A 19,100-nucleotide genomic window follows, 5' to 3' on the forward strand; every position below is an offset into this window, starting at 1 on the left:
ATAGTCAATGAACTACTCAAAAGATGAATGGAATGAATAACTCCACAAAATTTTAGTCAATGGAATAGAATGTTTGCTGACTACTTTGACTTTTGACTGCAGGGAATCAATAAAGGGATTGGTACCAAAGTACAGTGATTTAGCTGAAGTAGTTATAGTTATAGTTACGAATATGTGTAATACGGAAATTTGAGTTTGTATGAGAGGCAGCTATGCCAAGTTTCAGTATTGTGACTAAAGCGGTTGAGAGGATATGTGGTTTGGAAAGAAAACGTTGTATGGGAGGTACCATGCATTTCGTCGCCTTTGGTCTGCAAATACAATTCACATATCCGATCAATACAAGCTTTTGACTTCTTTCTCACTGAACGAAGCCCGTCAGGAATACAATGGTTAAACGACGTATAATAATCTTAGTGCTGTACCAGAGTTAAAAATGGCAGTTTCCACTAGTTTCTTAAATCCTTACTGATAATTCTACCAGAAAGATCGTGAGTTCGAATCGAGCTCAAGGTTAACTTGCTACCATTATTATTTTGACGACGTAAGAAAAAATTTAGGACAAATTTAAATTTAAGTGAACTGTCATAGCTCCATTCCGGGAGCTTCTAAGCTTCTTCATAGGCATCGGCGCCGCTGCTCTAACCATTCAGCTTTCGTTGTTTTTATAATTTTTAAAATTATAAATTGATTTCCACATGCTGCGAAATATGTTGCAATGATCCACAGTGTCACTGACACTTTTCCGCTTGCTCTGGGACGTTATAACAATATGGTTGTTGTTTTGGCGGCCTGATGATTTATAAGATCGTGGGCTCGATTCGAACCCGATATAAATTTTTTTTAAATTTAATATGCCATAGCTCGTTGTATATTGCTGTGATAGCTGAATGGTTAAAGAGCGGTGCCAAAACTTTGCCGATGAAGGAGTTTAACAACTCCCGTAACGTATGTGTACAACGAGTTATGACAGTTGTCTAAAAAAATTTTTTTTATTCTAATTTAAAATTTTTCCCCTAAGAAGTTAAAAATTGGAAAAGCCTTGAGCTAGATTCGAACTCACGATCGTACGCAATAAAATGACGATAAAACAACAACAAAATTATTAGAAACTGCTTTGTATTCTTGATAGTTTTTGTCGTACTATTCTTCAATAAATTCCGTCAGTGCATTGCTTGCGGTGGATTGGTGTGAAAATGTAATATTATACTTTTTATGTAACCCGGTTTCATCGTGAAATCTTCTTTTCATTAAAAACGTATCAATATAAAACTTTAACTTTCTCGATAGAATTAAGTAGATATCATCCAAAAATTGCAAAAGAATATATTTACCAACTATATACGTAAAATTATTAATTGAAATAATTTTTAAACCTTTTCAGATAACTATAAATTGGTAAATGTCAGTGCGATGTCAGTTCCCGGCAGTTTTTCAATTTCTTCCACAATCGAGAACTCTCCTTTTAACATTGCTGTACTAGATCAGAACTCATGTTCACCTTCACCAAATTCCTCTAATGCATCGGACAATGCAAGTTCTCACAGCAAAAGTTGCGAGCGTGTCACCACACCGAATTTCTCAACCACGTTTGGCGATAGCGACGCGATGGCAGTTGTGACATCGAGTGCTGAAAATATACCTCCAGTGATATTTAAATGTAATAACTGCGATTTCTTTGCACAATCAAAGTATAATATGGAATTACATTTGGGCACAATTCATCCACAAACAGAACCAGATTATATTAGTATTCCTACTAACTCTGTCGCTATGCATGCATTTCAAGCTGCCGTAGCAGCAGCTACAGCTGCAGCATCAGCAGTAACTGCTACGTGCTCTGCCAAAAACCAAACAAACTTTGAGAAAGATACCGTTGATAACGATTGCCCAACACTAGTTAAACGAGAGCGCTTATATTCGCCAGGAAATGAATTTGCAAATAAAAGTAAAGTGAGTCCCCGAAATTCATCGACCAATACACCTTGGGCTACAGTGTCAATGACCACCAAAAATTCTTTACCACCACAACTTCATAACAAATCATCCAACTGCAACGTTTTGGACGAACCTGAGGATATTGATAAAACAGCGAAATCAATGGCTAATGTGGTTTGTACATTATGCACTGATACTTTTGATAATAAGTCATCCTTAGAAACGCATCTAATGAATACGCATTGCGTGAATCGTGATGGATTGGCACGTTTTTTACAGCTGGTTGACACTTGCATGTGGCAGCATTTGTTTACAAACTCAAGAGTGGATATCAACACTATTAATGGTAACAATACCTTAATAGAACATACCAAAACTATTCCAATAAAAGAGGAAGTTGGCACTTCAAGCTCAACAGAAGATGATAGCATAAGTGTAACTGCCGACCTATCAATATCACAGACACAGCCGCTGGAAGCTACTAAGATCAATGAAACTTTATCTTGCGAACATTGCAGCGCGCAGTTTAAACATGAACAAGAGCTATTGCAACACGTACAGAATATGCAGCATTTTATAGTATTGCCAAATGGAGATCACAGGTGTTTGGCTGCAAGCCATCCCAGTCGCCCGTGTCTATCCTTATTTCCCACAAAAACTGCCGTGATTTCTCATTATAAAAGCGCTCACATAAGTTTGGTCATATCAGAGCGTCACGTGTATAAATACCGCTGCAAGCATTGCTCTCTGGCCTTCAAAACACAAGAAAAATTATCCACACATTTTTTGTATCACACAATGCGAAATGCAACGAAATGTACAACGTGCCAAAGTAGTTTTCGCAGCACGCATGCTCTTCAAAAACACATCGAATTATCACATTGCACTCAAAATACTGAGGAACATTGTTCCAGCTCTGACTTGAACGGACTCGAGTCAGAAAACATAAGAATCCTTCAAAATCAAATAAAATCTCAATCAAGTGATCTGTGTTCGGTCGTAACAGCTACAAATCAAGAGAGTAATGGTGATTTCTAAAATATTTATATCATATACATTTAGTGGTATTGATCTAATGTGCATCCCAACCCTTGTGAACATTTTAAATTTTATAGTTTATATTCTGTAACCCTGTGCGAAGCCAGTTCCAAATTAGTGGGAAGGGTCAAATAATTAGTTAAAATTACACATAGGGTGTCTCACAAAGAAAAAATTGCTGTTTTTCTATCCGAATTACTTTTTCGGTGGCCACCGTGCTGTGGCGGTGGCGGTGGCATGCTACGTCCACCACTCCGAAGATCCTGTGTTGAAGGTCTGACAAAATCAATATAAAAAGCTTTAGAAAAAAGTGTGATCAGTCAGAAAATAATTTCTTAAGCTTTCTTATAACTTCTAAATCTAGTAAATATATTCATAAACCATGCTAAATTATGCGAATACAAATGAGTTAGCAACGCTAAGTCAGGATAGACCTTGCTAGAAAGATCTTAATCATCCTCTGAAGAGCCAAAAATCAAAGATAACCTCTAAAGTGAAAAATACCTGCATTTAATTTGGAATATTTAGATGTGCTGTTGGTCTCTTAAGCCTATCTTTTCTTGCTAGGGAGTACAGAAAATATATGGACGCATTCCCCTTTGTTCATATTTATCAAATTTTGTGTTGGGTTAATAATAATCTTTTTTTTTGGTTTGTTGTTTTTCGTTTTGTTTTTTTTTTTGCTACTTATGCAAGAAGTTTCCAGTGATTTGATTTTTAGTGGGATTTTTTGGAGCTATTTCCAGTGCCCATTCTCAATAGCACTCATTATATACTGTGAAACGCTGTAAAACCCTAGAAATCTGGTTGGTTTTTGCTTAAGCGAGTTCAACTCAAATCGCTTATATCAATTTGATAACAAATTTTTTTATTGTTCCTTCCAATGTGATTTTATAACCAATTCGGCGTTATTTTTGAGGTTGTTTGCAACAAATTATAGCTACTCTATTTTGGTACCTTAAGAAGTTTAAGCCAAAATGTGATCCCATGGAAGCTAAATTTATTATTTAATATCATACTCACCCAGCTAGTGCCCCTTTTTAACACGCTTTTATTAGCTTGGCCTGTATGTAACGGAACCTTTGAGCTTAATTTTCACCGGTTTTTCGAAGTCTGATTAATTTGAAACTTTGCATACGTATCAAGGACCGATGACAATGCATTAATATGATGGTGTGGTGACATAAGTTGAACGGCCATAAGGTCAATTGGACTTATTACCACTTTGGATGGCCATAAGTTTGATTGAAACTTTGCACACGTATCACGGCTCGATGACAATGCATTAATGTGATGGTGTGGTGACATAAGGTCAACGGACGTAAGGTCAATTGGCCTTTTTTGCCACTTTGAATGGCCATAAGTTTGACTTTGCACACGTATCAAGGCTCGAGGACTATGCAATAATGTGATGGTGGGGTGACATAAGGTTAACGGACATAAGGTCAATTGAACTTATGACCACCCCAAACCCTGCACATAATGCGAAAAACGCATTCCTTTATTAATGATAGAAGTGGATGCATGGCACATCTACGAAAAAGCATACTGGAGCCCTTTCTAACACGCTTTTATTAGCTTGGCCTGTATCTATCTATGTATCCATGTATGTATGTAACGGAATCTGGAGTGGAGCCGAGAGCCCCGGTAATGCAGAGCTCTCAACTCCGTTGCACCTTTTTAAGCATTTTAAGATAGGTACTTTTAGCTAGTGCAGGCCACCAGACCAAGGCACCATGAAGAAGAATCGGGCGCACAATGGCCGAGTAAATACAGTAGGTCAACTTATGGGAGAATCCCCAGGAGGTGCCAATTGGCCTCTTGCAGGTGAACAGCTCTGCTGCTGCCTTCTTGGATCGCTCCACTATATGGTCACTCCATAATAGCTTCCTATCCAGAATGACTCCCAAATACTTGACTTGATCGCTAAACGCTAAGGACGTACCCCCAATTCTTGGCGGTGTAAGATTTGGTACTTTGTACCTCCTCGTGAAGAGAACAAGCTCGGTTTTATCCGGGTTGACTTCCAAACATGTGGGGTTGTACTCCTGGAGCAGCTCCAGGATGTCAGCTGGGTCCGTCGGCGTCACTGGAACCAAGGCTCTAGCCCTTGGTCGTGAGGGGATATCATGCGCCTCCACTAACTTCAGGCGCGCGCCCGTATATACCACCCCTATCAGCGTGTCGGCGGCCCTATAGAGGTTTACCGACCTAGCGTCGTCACAGGCAATTAGCTTGACATTGCCCTGGAATCACCCTGCATCCGTGTAAGATGGCGGTGGACCAGGGTTGCCTTTCTTAACTTTAACGGCCACCGTAGCGAGCGCGGCCTCGAATAGAAAATAAATTTCAATTAAAAAGAGTTTATATAACAGTAGTAGAGGGTGAAACAATCGTTTATAGTTAATCACCTCAAAATAAAATTATAATAAAATTTAAGTTATTAACAGAATAATTTAATTCACAGTAAAAAGCGTGGAGTGCTTGATGTTGAATGTTACAATCATTCTATTGGCAACTATCTGAGAGGAAAGATATGAAATGTAGTCAAATGCACCCCACGCTTTTTACTCTGAATTAAATTATTCTGTTAATAACTTAAATTTTATTATAATTTTATTTTCAGATGATTAACTATAAACGATTGTTTGACCTTCTACTACTGTTATATAAACTCTTTTTAATTGAAAATTATTTTCTATTTTTTAGTTCGGTTTGCTATAAAGGCGTGTTTTTTTAGTTTTTTAAACTATTATTTATTTGTAAGCAATAATGGCCTCTCAAATTCCAGTGGGAAAATATGCCAAAGGCGTAAAATTTAATGTTGTCATGTATTTAATGAAGAGTTTGCTAGTCAATTAGACGATTTTGAAATTGTGGGGGTAATAATAACCGTTTAAGCCACCCATAAACCCAGACAGGTGATCTCAGTAGTACAGCAACAAAAAATTTACGGAAAATTCCTGGTATATTTTGCTACTTTTTAGTAGCTTAGCAATGTAATGTGCGGAAAAGAGTCAAACTCGATATATCCCACACATTGCAGACGAGATATTAAAAGAAAAGAGACGAGAAAACAGAGGAAATAGGAAGAAAAAGTAGAGGAAGTTGAAGGGAAGTAGAAAAAGTAAATAGAAAAAGAAGAAGAGGGAGAGTAAAAGTAAGAATAAGGGTAATGATTTAAGGGAAAGTAGTAAAAAGAGGTTGACAGGAAGAGTAATAATATAGGGTTAAGATTAAGAGTAATAGTGGTAGTTAGACTTAGGTAAGAGCAAGAGCACGAAGAGTAAGAGGGAAAATGAGAAGATTTACGGAATAATGAAATGGTTGAGAAAGTTGACTGGGCCGTTTAAAGTAAACTTCAAAATGCAGAGTGGAGCGGAAATAATGTTTGTCTTAACGTTTCAGGGTTGGCCAGAGCTGTTTAAAATAAAGTTTTGATAAGCCACATATTTATTTTTTGCCATCAGTGAATTTCTATAAGCTCTGATTTTTTGAAGCAACGTTGCTGTAAAATCTCTACCGCTTTATATATTTACGCCAGCCACCTTTTTTTGTTCAATGAACCTACCTCTTAACACTTCTCTTACATATGTAGATTAATGCTGGGAGTCGGGACCGTGTCCCGCCGATCCCTAGCTTTCGTATTACAAGCCTCCCAGATGCTCATCAGCGATTTCATGACATTGTTTGTGAGGTTCAACTGATATCCGCCAGTTATAAGCATTTTATTTCCGGTAGACAAAGGAAATGCTTCTCGTTTATTAGTAGGTGGTATAGCAAACCTGTAGTATGTTAACAGGGCATGCCCAAATAGAGAGCGTGGTTTAACAGCATATGAGCAGTTTCGAAGTTCAAGTTAATGTTACAATAATGATTTCGAACATAAATTCTAATAACAGAAGTGGGAACAGGTGTTAACAGGCATTATAACATCAGGGCATACACTGTGGGAGTTTTGTAGGAAAATGTTGCAGAAATTACGTGAGAGATTGCTTATTAAAATAACAGCGGGAAGTATGAGAGTAAAATATAAATTCTATAGGTTTGAAGAGACTAAAAATATAAAAACTACTCAAAGGAAAATAGTTCGAAAACAGCCGAATAACGGGAAAAATAGCTCGTAAGCAATGTTTTGAATAGAAAATAGTTCGAAAACAATTTTTTTGGAGAGCCAGCGACTTAATTACGGCGGTTACCTAACTTGGAAAAGGATAACAAAAAGTTAGACAAGTCAGTTGCTGAAGAGTTGAATCATGATCGGTTGTCCGGGAAAAAAGTAAAGAAAAAAATGAAATCGTTTAAAATCCCCTCCGGCACCGCGTGAATATTTGTAGAAATATTAAAAAGTTAATAAAATTAAAACTTATCTAGTGAAAATTAAGAATCAACTACCGAAGTGAAGCGAAAAGTTATACAAGAACAGATAAATTCGGAAAGAAAAAAGAAAACAAAAAAAATATATGTATATTTTTGCGAACTTAGTACAAAAAATAATGATAACCAAAGCATTTCACTTGCTGTTTTTAGACGTGAAAACTCTACAGCAAGGAGAAAATCCTACGAGAGGAAAAAAAAATCTTTAATAAAATTAGGCAAGATGTGAAATTGGAGTCCTTAACATCGGCAGAAGTTTCGTCCAGGTGCAGGAGGCGCAGCAGCAAAACATTTTTTTTACTTTGTAGTTTTGTAGTCTTGTTATAAAAAAAATTTATTGTGAAACGAATAAGGTCAGTGGGTGAGTGAGCGAAAAAAAGGCCCAGGAAATTTACTACTAGAGAAGAAAATGGGTGTTGTTAGGAAAAGGTGCTAATAAAAAGTGATTGTGTTTTCTTCCTAATAATAATCTAGCTTCAGCCGACAATACTCTATCAACTGGCCAGGGGAAGGAGGATAAATCGGTAAGTGCCTTTTCTTTTGACACATGTACGTGTAACAGACCTGTTAATTATTGATTAACAAAAAAAAAACGGTTATTATTAATTCATTTGTTGGAATCGGATTATTTATTAATTGAGTAAGGGCGATAAAATTAGCTAATCCAATTAGCTGGTTTCTTTGTTAAATTGTTCTAAAATTATTTAATTTTTGCATTTCTTTTATGTGCGATGAATATTGGATTCATAGTTTTCTTTTCATTAAAATGATTACCTTAATGAAAAGCAAAAGTACTTTATCATAATAAAAATTAACCGGTCTGTATATCTGTTTTAATATCTATACAGCAATTCATGTTTTTATTTGCACCACTTTAGGGGGTTACCTCGTCACAAAATTCTACTAAAAATTTTACGTTAAAAATTAGTACGAAAAAAAATAATAATAATAAATAATGAAGAGTTTTCTTTTTTGAACATTAAATAAACTTTTGCGACAGGTGGTTTTGAATTTCTTCTGTTTTTTTTTTTTGTTCTGCTCTGTTAATTGGGCCATGTAACATCGTTAAATCAGATTATGTTGCAAGAAGGCTATGTTACCGCATTCAAATAATTTTGATTTTCGGCTAAAGATTTTTTTTCCTCCTCTTTATTTCAAAGAGAATTTGTTCCACTTAAATATGTTTCCTAACTTCTCATACTCAGCTGCTCATTAACTTCAATTTTCTTTCGTTGTTGGTTCATACTCCAGGTACCAACTCAATTAATTCTAAGTGTTGTGAGCATATGAGAGCGCAAAATCGAGTGTGAACATACTGCATATTAAGTGCAAGCGGTGATTCTCGCTCACTCGCAAACTGAGAGCAATGTATAAATATGTTTGAAACTATGTTAAATATAAACTTAAAGAGATCTCAGGTTGTATGGATTATGTTAAATGTGAGAGAAATAGTATTGAGAAATAACATTGTTTTTTTTTTTTTTTGTTGAATAGTACTAGGGTAATAAGAGAATTTGTATAATGAGCAACTTTTTTCAATTAGATTTAGTGAGGAAATCTCAAATTAACATTTTTGACTAATGATAAGAAATAAGAAGAATTTGGAGAATGTAAAGAAATCATAGAAACCAGAGAAATGTTTTTTATCAAGAGAATTAACTTAAACATGTTTTTGTAGATTTGATAACTTAATTTTGAATTGAGAGACTTCGAAATAAAATGAAATATTGAGAATTCGGTTTCGATAAATATTTTCAAATGTAAGCTTACATACAGAGGCGGCGTAAGGCGTGGGCGGTGTGGGCCACCGCCCACGGCCTCGCGGCCCACAACGAACTTATAATTGAAAAAGTATGAAAAATACCTAAGAACACGACACAAGGCTGTTCTTATAATAAGCTAGCTGACTCCTTAGGCGTTTTTCTGCGTAATTGTACCTTTAAAACTTTTAACTAAAAAAAGGACCTCTGGTAATTTTTTAAAGAAACCGATCTTAATTTTGCTTAGTCCGAAGAAGATGATTTTATGGCAATTATTGAAAAGAAACTTGAGATGTGTGAACTTTTTCTGCTTTTCCCTTTATACAATGTCAAATCTCCCACCATCTTTGTATAAAACTTTAGAATTTAAATTAATGTCATTATTTGAGAATTGTTAATATTGTGTCCGTTGTTGCACTGAACGCCTCACTTAAAATAAATTTTTAACTTAAAGATATTCCAATCTTCGGCGCCACAAATTTATGTTTATGAAATAATCAATATTTCTGTTAAAATCAATTATTTCGAAATCTCATCCCTTACGTTTCTGACAATTCGTTTATATTTAGTCCGGCAACATTAGTTGGCCTTAAGCTGCTGTAGCGGGGAGTCCCCTTTAGGAGAAAGAGTATTGCTCGGGACTTCCCCTTATTAAAAAAGCATTGTGTATCAAAACAAGTGCATATGATATGTTACCTGTCAAATTTGACGCATAGCCATTTCCAATGAAAGTACAAATCGCGTTTAGACGGAGTCTTGCTCGTTTCTTTAAATAAATAATAGCGTCACATATTTCTAAAACTATAACAAGTGTTTAAAAAGTTGAGATAGGTAAGAAACTGTTGTGTGATTGAAAATTGAGGTTATTATTTTTTTATAGCTTTTATTTGTTGCGCTAGAATCCGCCTAATTTTACGGGTACAATATTGGCACTTTCTTCATAATTTATCAATCATGTCAGGCTTAATTACCAAGAGAGATAGAGATAAAGGGAGAAAATGGGAATCTGGTTCAGCAAAAAGAAAAAGAAGAGCGGAAAGAGCTGTATCAAACCATGTTTTAAGTTCAGGTATGATGAAGTTTCTCAGTCGAGCTGAATCTAGTAGTACTGAGTCAATTGAATCGCTTGCGTCCACTTCTCAACAACATGTGTCTGTATCTGACAATTCGGAAATTACTCCAGATGCAGCGAATATTGATACCGAACGACGGGAATCGGAAAAAGAAATAGATTGCCAATCAAAATCTTATGCTGAAATTTCTATGTTGCCCTTAAGTAGTGCAAGTACCAATCAAGAGAGCACGATTGAAATAAGTTCGCCATCTGCTAGTAGAGCCAGTGATGTAGTGAAGCAATCATTTGCCAGTTTTGATGCGGGATTGTGGATGTTTCCCATGACGGATGCTAAGCGTCATGATATAGTTCAAAGCGGTCCCACACAGCAGTTAAATCATCATGATGAACATTATCCTCAAGATGATGATCATAGACACTTTTCCAATTTTCATTTCTCAAGAAAACTAAATAATGGTGAAACTCAGCATCGGCGGTGGTTGGTATATTCAAGCTCTAAAAATAAAGTTTTCTGTTTTCCATGCAGACTTTTTAGCAATTCACAAACTCAAATGGTACAGGAAGGGTGTTGTGATTGGAAACAATTGGGTGATGTTTTGCGCAGGCATGAAAATACTAAAGAACATATGTTATATATGTTCCAATGGATAATATTAGAGAAGGGAATAAAGCACGAAAAAACATTAGACCAAGAAAACGAAAGACGAATTCTTGAATCTAAAAAACATTGGTACAACTTGTTTGAGAGATTAATTGATATCATAAACTTCTTAGCCTCTCATAATTTGGCATTTAGAGGTCACATAGAATCTCTCAAAACTGACGAAAACACTAAGAATTCTGGTAACTTTATAGGCTTATTTAAATTGATAGCTAAATATGATCCTACGTTACAAGAACACTTAAACCGCATTAATAATAAACAACTTACACACCACTATCTAAGCCATGATATTCAAAATGAATTCATTACATTAATGTCAAACAAAGTTACCTGTGAAGTGATTGGTAGGATAAAAGAGTCAAAATATTATTCTATTTTACTCGACTGCACTAGAGATTCTAGTAGAGTTGAACAGATGTCGGTTATTTTAAGATATTGTAATACATTAACTGGAACCATAGAAGAAAACTTTATCGGATTTCTTGCTGTCACCGAAACGACTGGAGAATATTTGGCTAATGCAATACTGGGAGAGCTAGAAAAAAATGGCTTAGATATTCAAAACTGTCGTGGCCAAGATACGACAATGCTGCTAATATGGTAGGCATAAATAGTGGAGTTAAAACTCGAATTCTAAATATAAATCCCAGGGCATTTTTCACACCTTGCGGTTGTCATATCTGGAATCTGTTGTTGGTAGACGCAGCCAATTCTTCGTTGGCAGCAAAAACATTTTTTGGTTTTCTTCAGAAGATTTTTTTGCTTTTTTCAAGTTCCAGCAAACGCTGGAAAATAATCAAAGATAAATTAAAGTTTACGATCAAGCCTTTATCAGACACAAGGTGGGAAAGCAGAATCCAGGCGGTGAAGGCTGTATTATTGCAATTTGATGATGTTGTTGAATGCGTAGAATACTTAAAATGCCAAAAGGAACAATTGGACACACTCAGTGATTGCGATTCCATTTTGAACGAAATGATCAGTTTGGAATTTATCGTATCATTACATATCTGGTATGAGTTATTAACTCGTGTCAATACCATTAGCAAATTATGGCAATCTGTACAAGTCCATTTAAGCATTACTCTTGAACATTTGCGTACATTTTGTGACTGGATAAAAGAATATCGACAAACTGGATTCGAAAAATGCTTGTCTGACGCTCGTCATTTTATTGAGAAAAGCAGTTACGATTTGCCCAAAGATTTTAAAAATAAAAGAGTAGCCAAAAAGAAAAGGATGTTTGATTATGAAGGCAGCGACCAACCTATAAAGTCTGCAGAAAACCGGTATGAAACCCATTTTTTTAATACCATGGTTGATTCTGTGATCAGTAGCATGGAATCGAGATTTATGTCTTTAAGTCAACATTTTGAAGGTTTTGGTTTTCTATATGACTTAAACCAGTTAAAACGAATTCCAAACACATTGTTCTGCAAGTAGGTGAGAGCAGTGACTTCCAGCCTTATGAGTTGTATGAGGAGTTACAAAATATGATTCCAAATTTACCCAACTCTATTAAAGACGTGAAACATCTGCTACAATATATTATAGAGAACAATTTGAAAGAAATTTACCCAAATGTTTACATTGTCATTAGGATATTGTTAACAATACTTGTAAGTACTGCTTCCGCTGAAAGGAGCTTTTCGAAATTGAAACTAATTAAAAATTATTTAAGAAATACTATGGGTCAAGAAAGACTCTCGGCTTTGGCAGTTTTATCTATTGAAGCAGATATAGCATCTAAGATAAGTTACAAACCTATCATTGAGGAGTTCAGTAAGACCAAAAGTAGAAAATTTTTGTTTCTTTAATTTTTTCATCATACTAATTTTTTTAAATTTTATTTTCATTTTTTTATTGTTTCAAAAAGTTATATGTATGTAAAAATTTATGTTTGTTTCTGAACGAATAAAAACCGTCTCATTTCAAGTGATTTTTTATTTTGAATTCTCTTTTTGTTGCACCATGAAAGGGCCTCGCAAAATGTACCTCGCCCACATAAATTTTTTGTCTTGCGCCGCCACTGCTAACATATATGATGTAAGGCACAGTTTAGGCAGGGTAAAATATATGTACATATACATAAATACATATCGCACAAAATAATAAATAAAAACCAAAAAAAAAATTCAAGTTTAGCGTAGTAGTATATATAGGAAAAAAATTAAATGTGTAATGGAACAAACTTTAATTAAAATTTAAGGATTTGTGAAAGAAAAAAATGAAGGTTTAACTTCTACTTCATATTTGTGGTAGGTGCAATGGTGAGTATGTGTGGGCTTATAGATCAAATTTTACCATTCTTTTAGCAGGTGGGGTGGGTGTAGACGGAAGGGCAACGACAGCTTAGCCTTCCACCTCTGCCGGAAGAACCCAAACTATGCAACGCGTGGCAGGTAGTTTCGTGTTGGTCAACCCTTTCCTTTTTTCTTTCCGCAGTAGAAGATTTGATACCTTGTTTTTTGACATTGCTTGATTTGGATGAGCCTAACCCTTCGACGGCCTCAAAATTAAACTTTTTTTTTTGTAAATCTCTGTTTGATTTTTTTAAATGAGAAACCGAGATAAAAGTCAGTGTAGGAGCAAGATCCCCTCCATATAAGCCGTAGACCAGCCGGTTGTAACAAACAAAGTACCCGCTCCTTAAACCTTATACCCACTCGGAGAGCTATTGCAATGTAGAACTGATGTTCCCTAATTCAGTGCAAAATAAGCTAAACGATTGTCTATGAGAAGAAGTTTGTGGCTGGAATGATAAACGTTAATGAGGGCAGCTTTGCAAGTTAGTAATAATAATTACACCGATTTTGCAAAACGCGTCGAGGAATTGTCTGATGCTTTAGAGCGTTCACTCATTATCGAAGGGATTACTCAGACCGAAGCCCATGAAATGGCCATCGAGCAAACAGTTAACGTTTGCCGATTGAACGCAAAAACCAGTTTAGTCAAATCAATCCTCGCTTCAACCAATTTTTCTGATTCCAAAGATGTAGTAGCTAAACTGATTGTTGAGCAATCGAATGAAATAAAAGAACGCCAGGTTTTAGCATTTAGAGCTCGGAACAATAACAATTTTAGAAATTTTCAAAGTAATAACCGAGGTCGAAACTTCCAAAATCAAAGTCGTAACTTTAACAATTATAGACAAAATTTGAGTAACAGTAACTATGGCAACAACTTCAATCGCGGCAATCAAAGGCAAAATGTCCGTTCCGGCGGCGGAAGTCGGAATCAGCCTAATAATAATAATAGTAACAATAGTCGCACTAGCAATAATAACGGTTCTAACACTTCCAATAATAGAGGTAGAAATGCAAGCGTTCGAGCTTTAAACAGGGAAGCCCCTCAGGAGCGAACACTGAGGGAGGACGAGACAAATTACTAACTGATTCAGCTCACAATTTTTCTTCTAAAAACGTTTATTGTCTTAACTTATATTATTCCGATTTTATACAAATAAATATTACTGGCTTTAACAAATTTTGTACATTTCTAGTCGATACACAAACCGACATTTCGTTAATTAAAATTTCTTCTCTTAATAAAAATTTGTCAATTAATAACAATGATACAATTAATATTACTGGAGTAACTACAGATACAGTTTCTACATTAGGTACTTTTACAACCAACTTACACTTTTCAAATTTTTATATCAAACATACGTTGCACGTGGTAGACAATGATTTCAACATTCCATCAGATGGAACACTTGGTAAGGATTTCCTAAAAACAAATAAATGCGATATCAGCTATGCAACAAATTGCATTTCCTTCTGGATAGGCAATGAAACGATCGCACTTCCCATCCTTCACGGAATGGAAAGCGATACATTTGTTATACCGCCTCGTTGCGAAGTCTATAGAATTTTCGCCTTGGAAAAAGACTCAGAACCACTTTTCGTGGATTCTCAAGAGATTTCTGACGGTGTTTTCACAGCGAAATGTATAGTTGATACTAGTAATCCGATCATTAAAGTAATAAAAACCACAAATATCGTAAAACACGTAAACAACTGCAACATTCAAACCGAAAAATTTCTAATTATAACGTTTATAAAATCAATAACCCAGTAAAACAAGATAGTCGTATCAAAGAACTTAAAAGCATTTAAAAAAAAACAAATACCTAATTATGCTGAAAATAAGCTTATTAACTTATGTTTACAATATTCCGATATTTTTGCGTTAGACAATGATAAAATGACAATAAACAATTTTTATGAACAAAAACTAAGACTAAACGATACGACGCCGGTATACATTAAAAATTACTGCCTACGGTATTCGCAGCGCGAAGAAATAAATAAACAGGTTAATAAATTATTGGAAAACGATCTGATCGAAAATAGTTGTTCGAATTATAACAGTCCCTTGATTTTGGTACCGAAAAAAGACCTAAATGGCCAAAAATCGTATAGAATGTGCGTTGACTTTAGGGCTGTGAATAAAAAGTTAATTGCCGATAAATTTTGGATAACCTTGGCCGTGCGAAATTCTTTTCTACTTTAGATCTTTTTTCGGGTTTTCACCAAATCCCACTTCACAATAATTGAAGAGACATAACATCTTTTAGTACTGACCGCGGAGCTTTTCGATGGAAGGTGTTAACATTTGGTCTAAACGTAGCTCCAAATTCATTTTCAAGAATGATGTCATTGCATTTTCTGGTATTTCACCAACCAAGCATTTATGTATGTAGACGATATAATAGTAATTGGATGTAGCGAAGCACATCATCTCAATAATCTAAAAAAAATTTCGAAACCTGTAGGAAGTCAACTTGCGACTTAACCCAAAAAAGTGTAATTTTCTTAGACCTGAAGTAACTTTCTTAAGGCATAAATGCTCAGCAAATGGTTTGCTACCAGACGATTCAAAAATTGAAGCAATTAAAAGGTATCCTAAGCCACGCGATAAAGATGCTGTCCGAAGATTCGTGGCATTTGCAAATTATTATAGGAGATTTATTCCAAATTTCGCTTCTTTAGCCGCTCCACTGAATCGTTTGAGTAGAAAAAAGGTTGAATTTAATTGGGATACCGCATGTGAGTTAGGTTTCGAAAAACTAAGAAAAAGTCTGATTTCTCCAAAACGTTTACAATATCCAGATTTCACCAAAGAATTTTTAATTACGGTTGATGCTTCAAAGTTAGTTTGTGGTGCGATACTGAGTCAAAATCATAACGGTAACGACTTGCCAATTTGTTTTGCTTCAAAATCCTTTAGCAAATCGGAACAAAATAAAGCAATAATAGAATTAGAACTTTTGTCAATATATTTTGCAATAAAGCAATTTCGTGCATATATTTATGGCACTCACTTCAAAGTTAAATCAGATCATCGTCCACTAGTTTATCTATTTAATATGAAAGATCCGTCGTCGAAACTTTCCAGAATCCGTTTGGAATTGTCCGAATATAATTTTACCATAGAATATATTAAAGGAAAATCTAAGGTAGGTGCAGACGCATTATCGCGAATTTCAATTCAAGAACTTAAAAACTCCAATAACCAAATTTTAGCGGTACAAACGAGGTCTATGACGAAACGTCATGAACAATTACAACAATCGGCTGAAGACATAAACGAATAAAATGTCAAATTACAGGTATTCGACAAATTTTCATATAATTGTTCCAAGAAAATCCATAGGATAAAAAGCCAATTATGTCATGACAACGATAATGATAAAATCAATTTAAAAATATATGCGCATTTAAAACATAAAAAACTCGAGTTACTTAATATTGTGTGTACTAACAAAATAATGCAATTAGATGAATTACTTTTGAAGCTTCAAAAAGAAGCCGGTAAACACAGCATTAAGAAAGCAGAATGGCAAAAAATGATCAGTTATTTAAATATTTTTTTATTTCAAATTTTAAAAGTACAGGAAATTCAATTTTAAAAAATTTAAAAATACTATTAATAGAACCCGTCGAAACAGTTATAGACAACGACAAGAAACTTAAACTAATGGAAATCTACCACAATGACCCGATATCAGGTGGTCACTGCGGAAATAAAAAGCTTTACGCAAAAATACGTACAAAATACTATTGGAAAGGTATGACCCGTGATATTGCCACATACGTCAAAAATTGCAAAAAATGTCTTTTGAATAAAGTCAAGCCAAAAACCAAAGAAAATTTGGTGCTTACACCAACACCCTGCAAACCTTTCGATGTCGTAGTTACAGATACAATAGGACCTTTACCTGAGTCGAATAATGGGAATAGGTTCGCGGTTACCATTATGTGCGACTTAAGCAAATACCTAGTTACAATATCAATCCCTGATAAGACAGCAAAAACAATTGCAACTGCCATTTTTGAAGGCTTCATCCTCATTTATGGCATTGTTTAGGCCACAGGCCTAAATATATCTCCCCTCCCTCGTAACATAATTTTCTTCGTTTACTACCACATATGCATGCTTGTGATCACTAATACACACAGGCATGTGTGAGTGGTAGTACGCATGTATCTTAGAGTTTTACCGCTGTGAGCCCGCGGTATAGCAACTTTGTTGCCGGGAAACCCAACGAAGGAGCTGTATCTCGGGTTCATCGGCTCATGTCGCAAAGAGGCTCGTCCTCTTTTAATCCAGCAGCCAGCAAAGGAACACGTAGTCGCCCGTTCACGTAAGTTCAACTTTTCAAAATTACTATCACATATATATCATTTTCCACAACATTTGTTAAACCTTTTCTTAACACTTGTTGTATTTATATAAATAAAAGCACTTTGTGAATTCTTTTTATTAATACGAAATCCTTTTGGTGTTTTTATTTTCTTCCCCCTTTTTTCGCCTTAACTATTATTTAACAAATACGTGGGTGCGCGCCGTTGCCACCACGCATTTGTTCATGGTCCTTCGAGCTTTCTCGCAAGCTTCGAGGCCACTTCCTCGAGAGATCTCTCTCACAGTCCTTCGTTTCAATTCATTTTCACTCAATACTCTCTGCAAAGGCAATTAATTAATTAATATTTCAATAAATTTTCATATAATGGATACCTATACACGCCAAGCAGATGCAGTGACGGAGTATGAAAATGACTTCATCGACATGTCACCTTCACAACACAGTAAACACTCCCTAATATACCAAAGGGATGGGTTAAAAACTCTGTGGGAAGCTACGAAGGTGACATACGAAAAGCTCTTAGGTTCATCAGAGCTTGATTCAAAGGACTTATCGGCTATCAAGAAGAAGCATAAAATGTGCTATTTCAGCTTCCTAAAGTGTCAGGCGGCAATAGCTGAGCTTTTGGAAAATTTTGAAAGGAAAGATAAGAAAGTAGATGTCTCAGATAACATGGAATATCATGTGCGCCTGCCAGCATGTGATACGGATATTTTCAAAGGTGACTATATTTCATGGCCGTCTTTTAGGGACATGTTCACTGCCATATATATTAATAATAGTAAACTCCATGCAGTGCAAAAACTGTACTATTTAAGGCAAAAAACTCAAGGGGAGGCCAAAGAGATAGTGGAACGGTGTTCCTTAACAACAGACGGTTTCGATACAGCGTGGAAAAATTTATGTGACCGATACGAAAACAAACGTATCTTGGTCAATGCCCAATTCAAAATTCTTTTTAGTTTAAAAGCAGTTGAGAGCGAATGCGGTAGCTCCATTAAAAAACTGCAACGTGAAATAAACAATTGTATCTCAGCGCTTCAATGTCACAAGATTGACATATCAAACTGGGATGCAATTCTAACGTATTTGTGCTCCACAAAACTGCCAGAAACCACACTGGCTCTATGGGAACAAACCATAGAAAATAAAACAGAAATTTCAAAATGGGCAGATATGGATAAATTCTTATCCAGCAGATTCCAAACGTTGGAAACTGTCGTAGATATAAGAGGGGATACGGTTTCAAAACCCTCTAAGCCACATGCTTCTCGTTCCTCGGCAGATACATCGTCGAAACGATTAGGGTCCTACCAGGCAAGTGCAACAGTAGCCAAACCTACGTGTAAGATGTGCAAAAGTCCTGCACATCGAATTTCAAAGTGTGAAAAGTTCTTACGTTTAACACCCAATACACGGTTTGAACAAATTAAGAGCAGCCGTGGGTGCATAAACTGCCTTTCTGCTGGCCATTCGGTGACAAAGTGCACCAGTCAAATGAACTGTGCCACATGTCATTTAAGACATCATACGCTGCTTCATATTTCAAATCAGCCAAAACCAACAAATACTCCTGACACTATAGGAGCATCT

At 35.6% G+C, this 19,100-nt stretch overlaps 1 protein-coding gene across 27 annotated transcripts in view; it reads left to right on the forward strand.

Moving 5' to 3' along the window:
- Positions 1-19,100, forward strand: part of zfh2 (Zn finger homeodomain 2) — a 2,927,436-nt gene that overhangs the window by 1,455,030 nt on the left and 1,453,306 nt on the right. For 26 of the 27 annotated variants that reach the window (XR_010947790.1, XR_010947791.1, XR_010947792.1 and 23 more), the window contains one exon: positions 1,385-2,965. Coding sequence is in view for 2 of the 27 variants with exons in the window: in XM_067757915.1 (XP_067614016.1) it covers positions 1,385-2,965 (1,581 nt within the window). In the remaining 25 variants the exon portion in view is untranslated. The remainder of the gene's footprint in view (positions 1-1,384; positions 2,966-19,100) is intronic. The other variant, XR_010947789.1, reaches the window with a different exon arrangement.

Source organism: Eurosta solidaginis, chromosome X, assembly GCF_040869045.1.
Source record: "Eurosta solidaginis isolate ZX-2024a chromosome X, ASM4086904v1, whole genome shotgun sequence".
Taxonomy (NCBI): domain Eukaryota; kingdom Metazoa; phylum Arthropoda; class Insecta; order Diptera; family Tephritidae; genus Eurosta; species Eurosta solidaginis.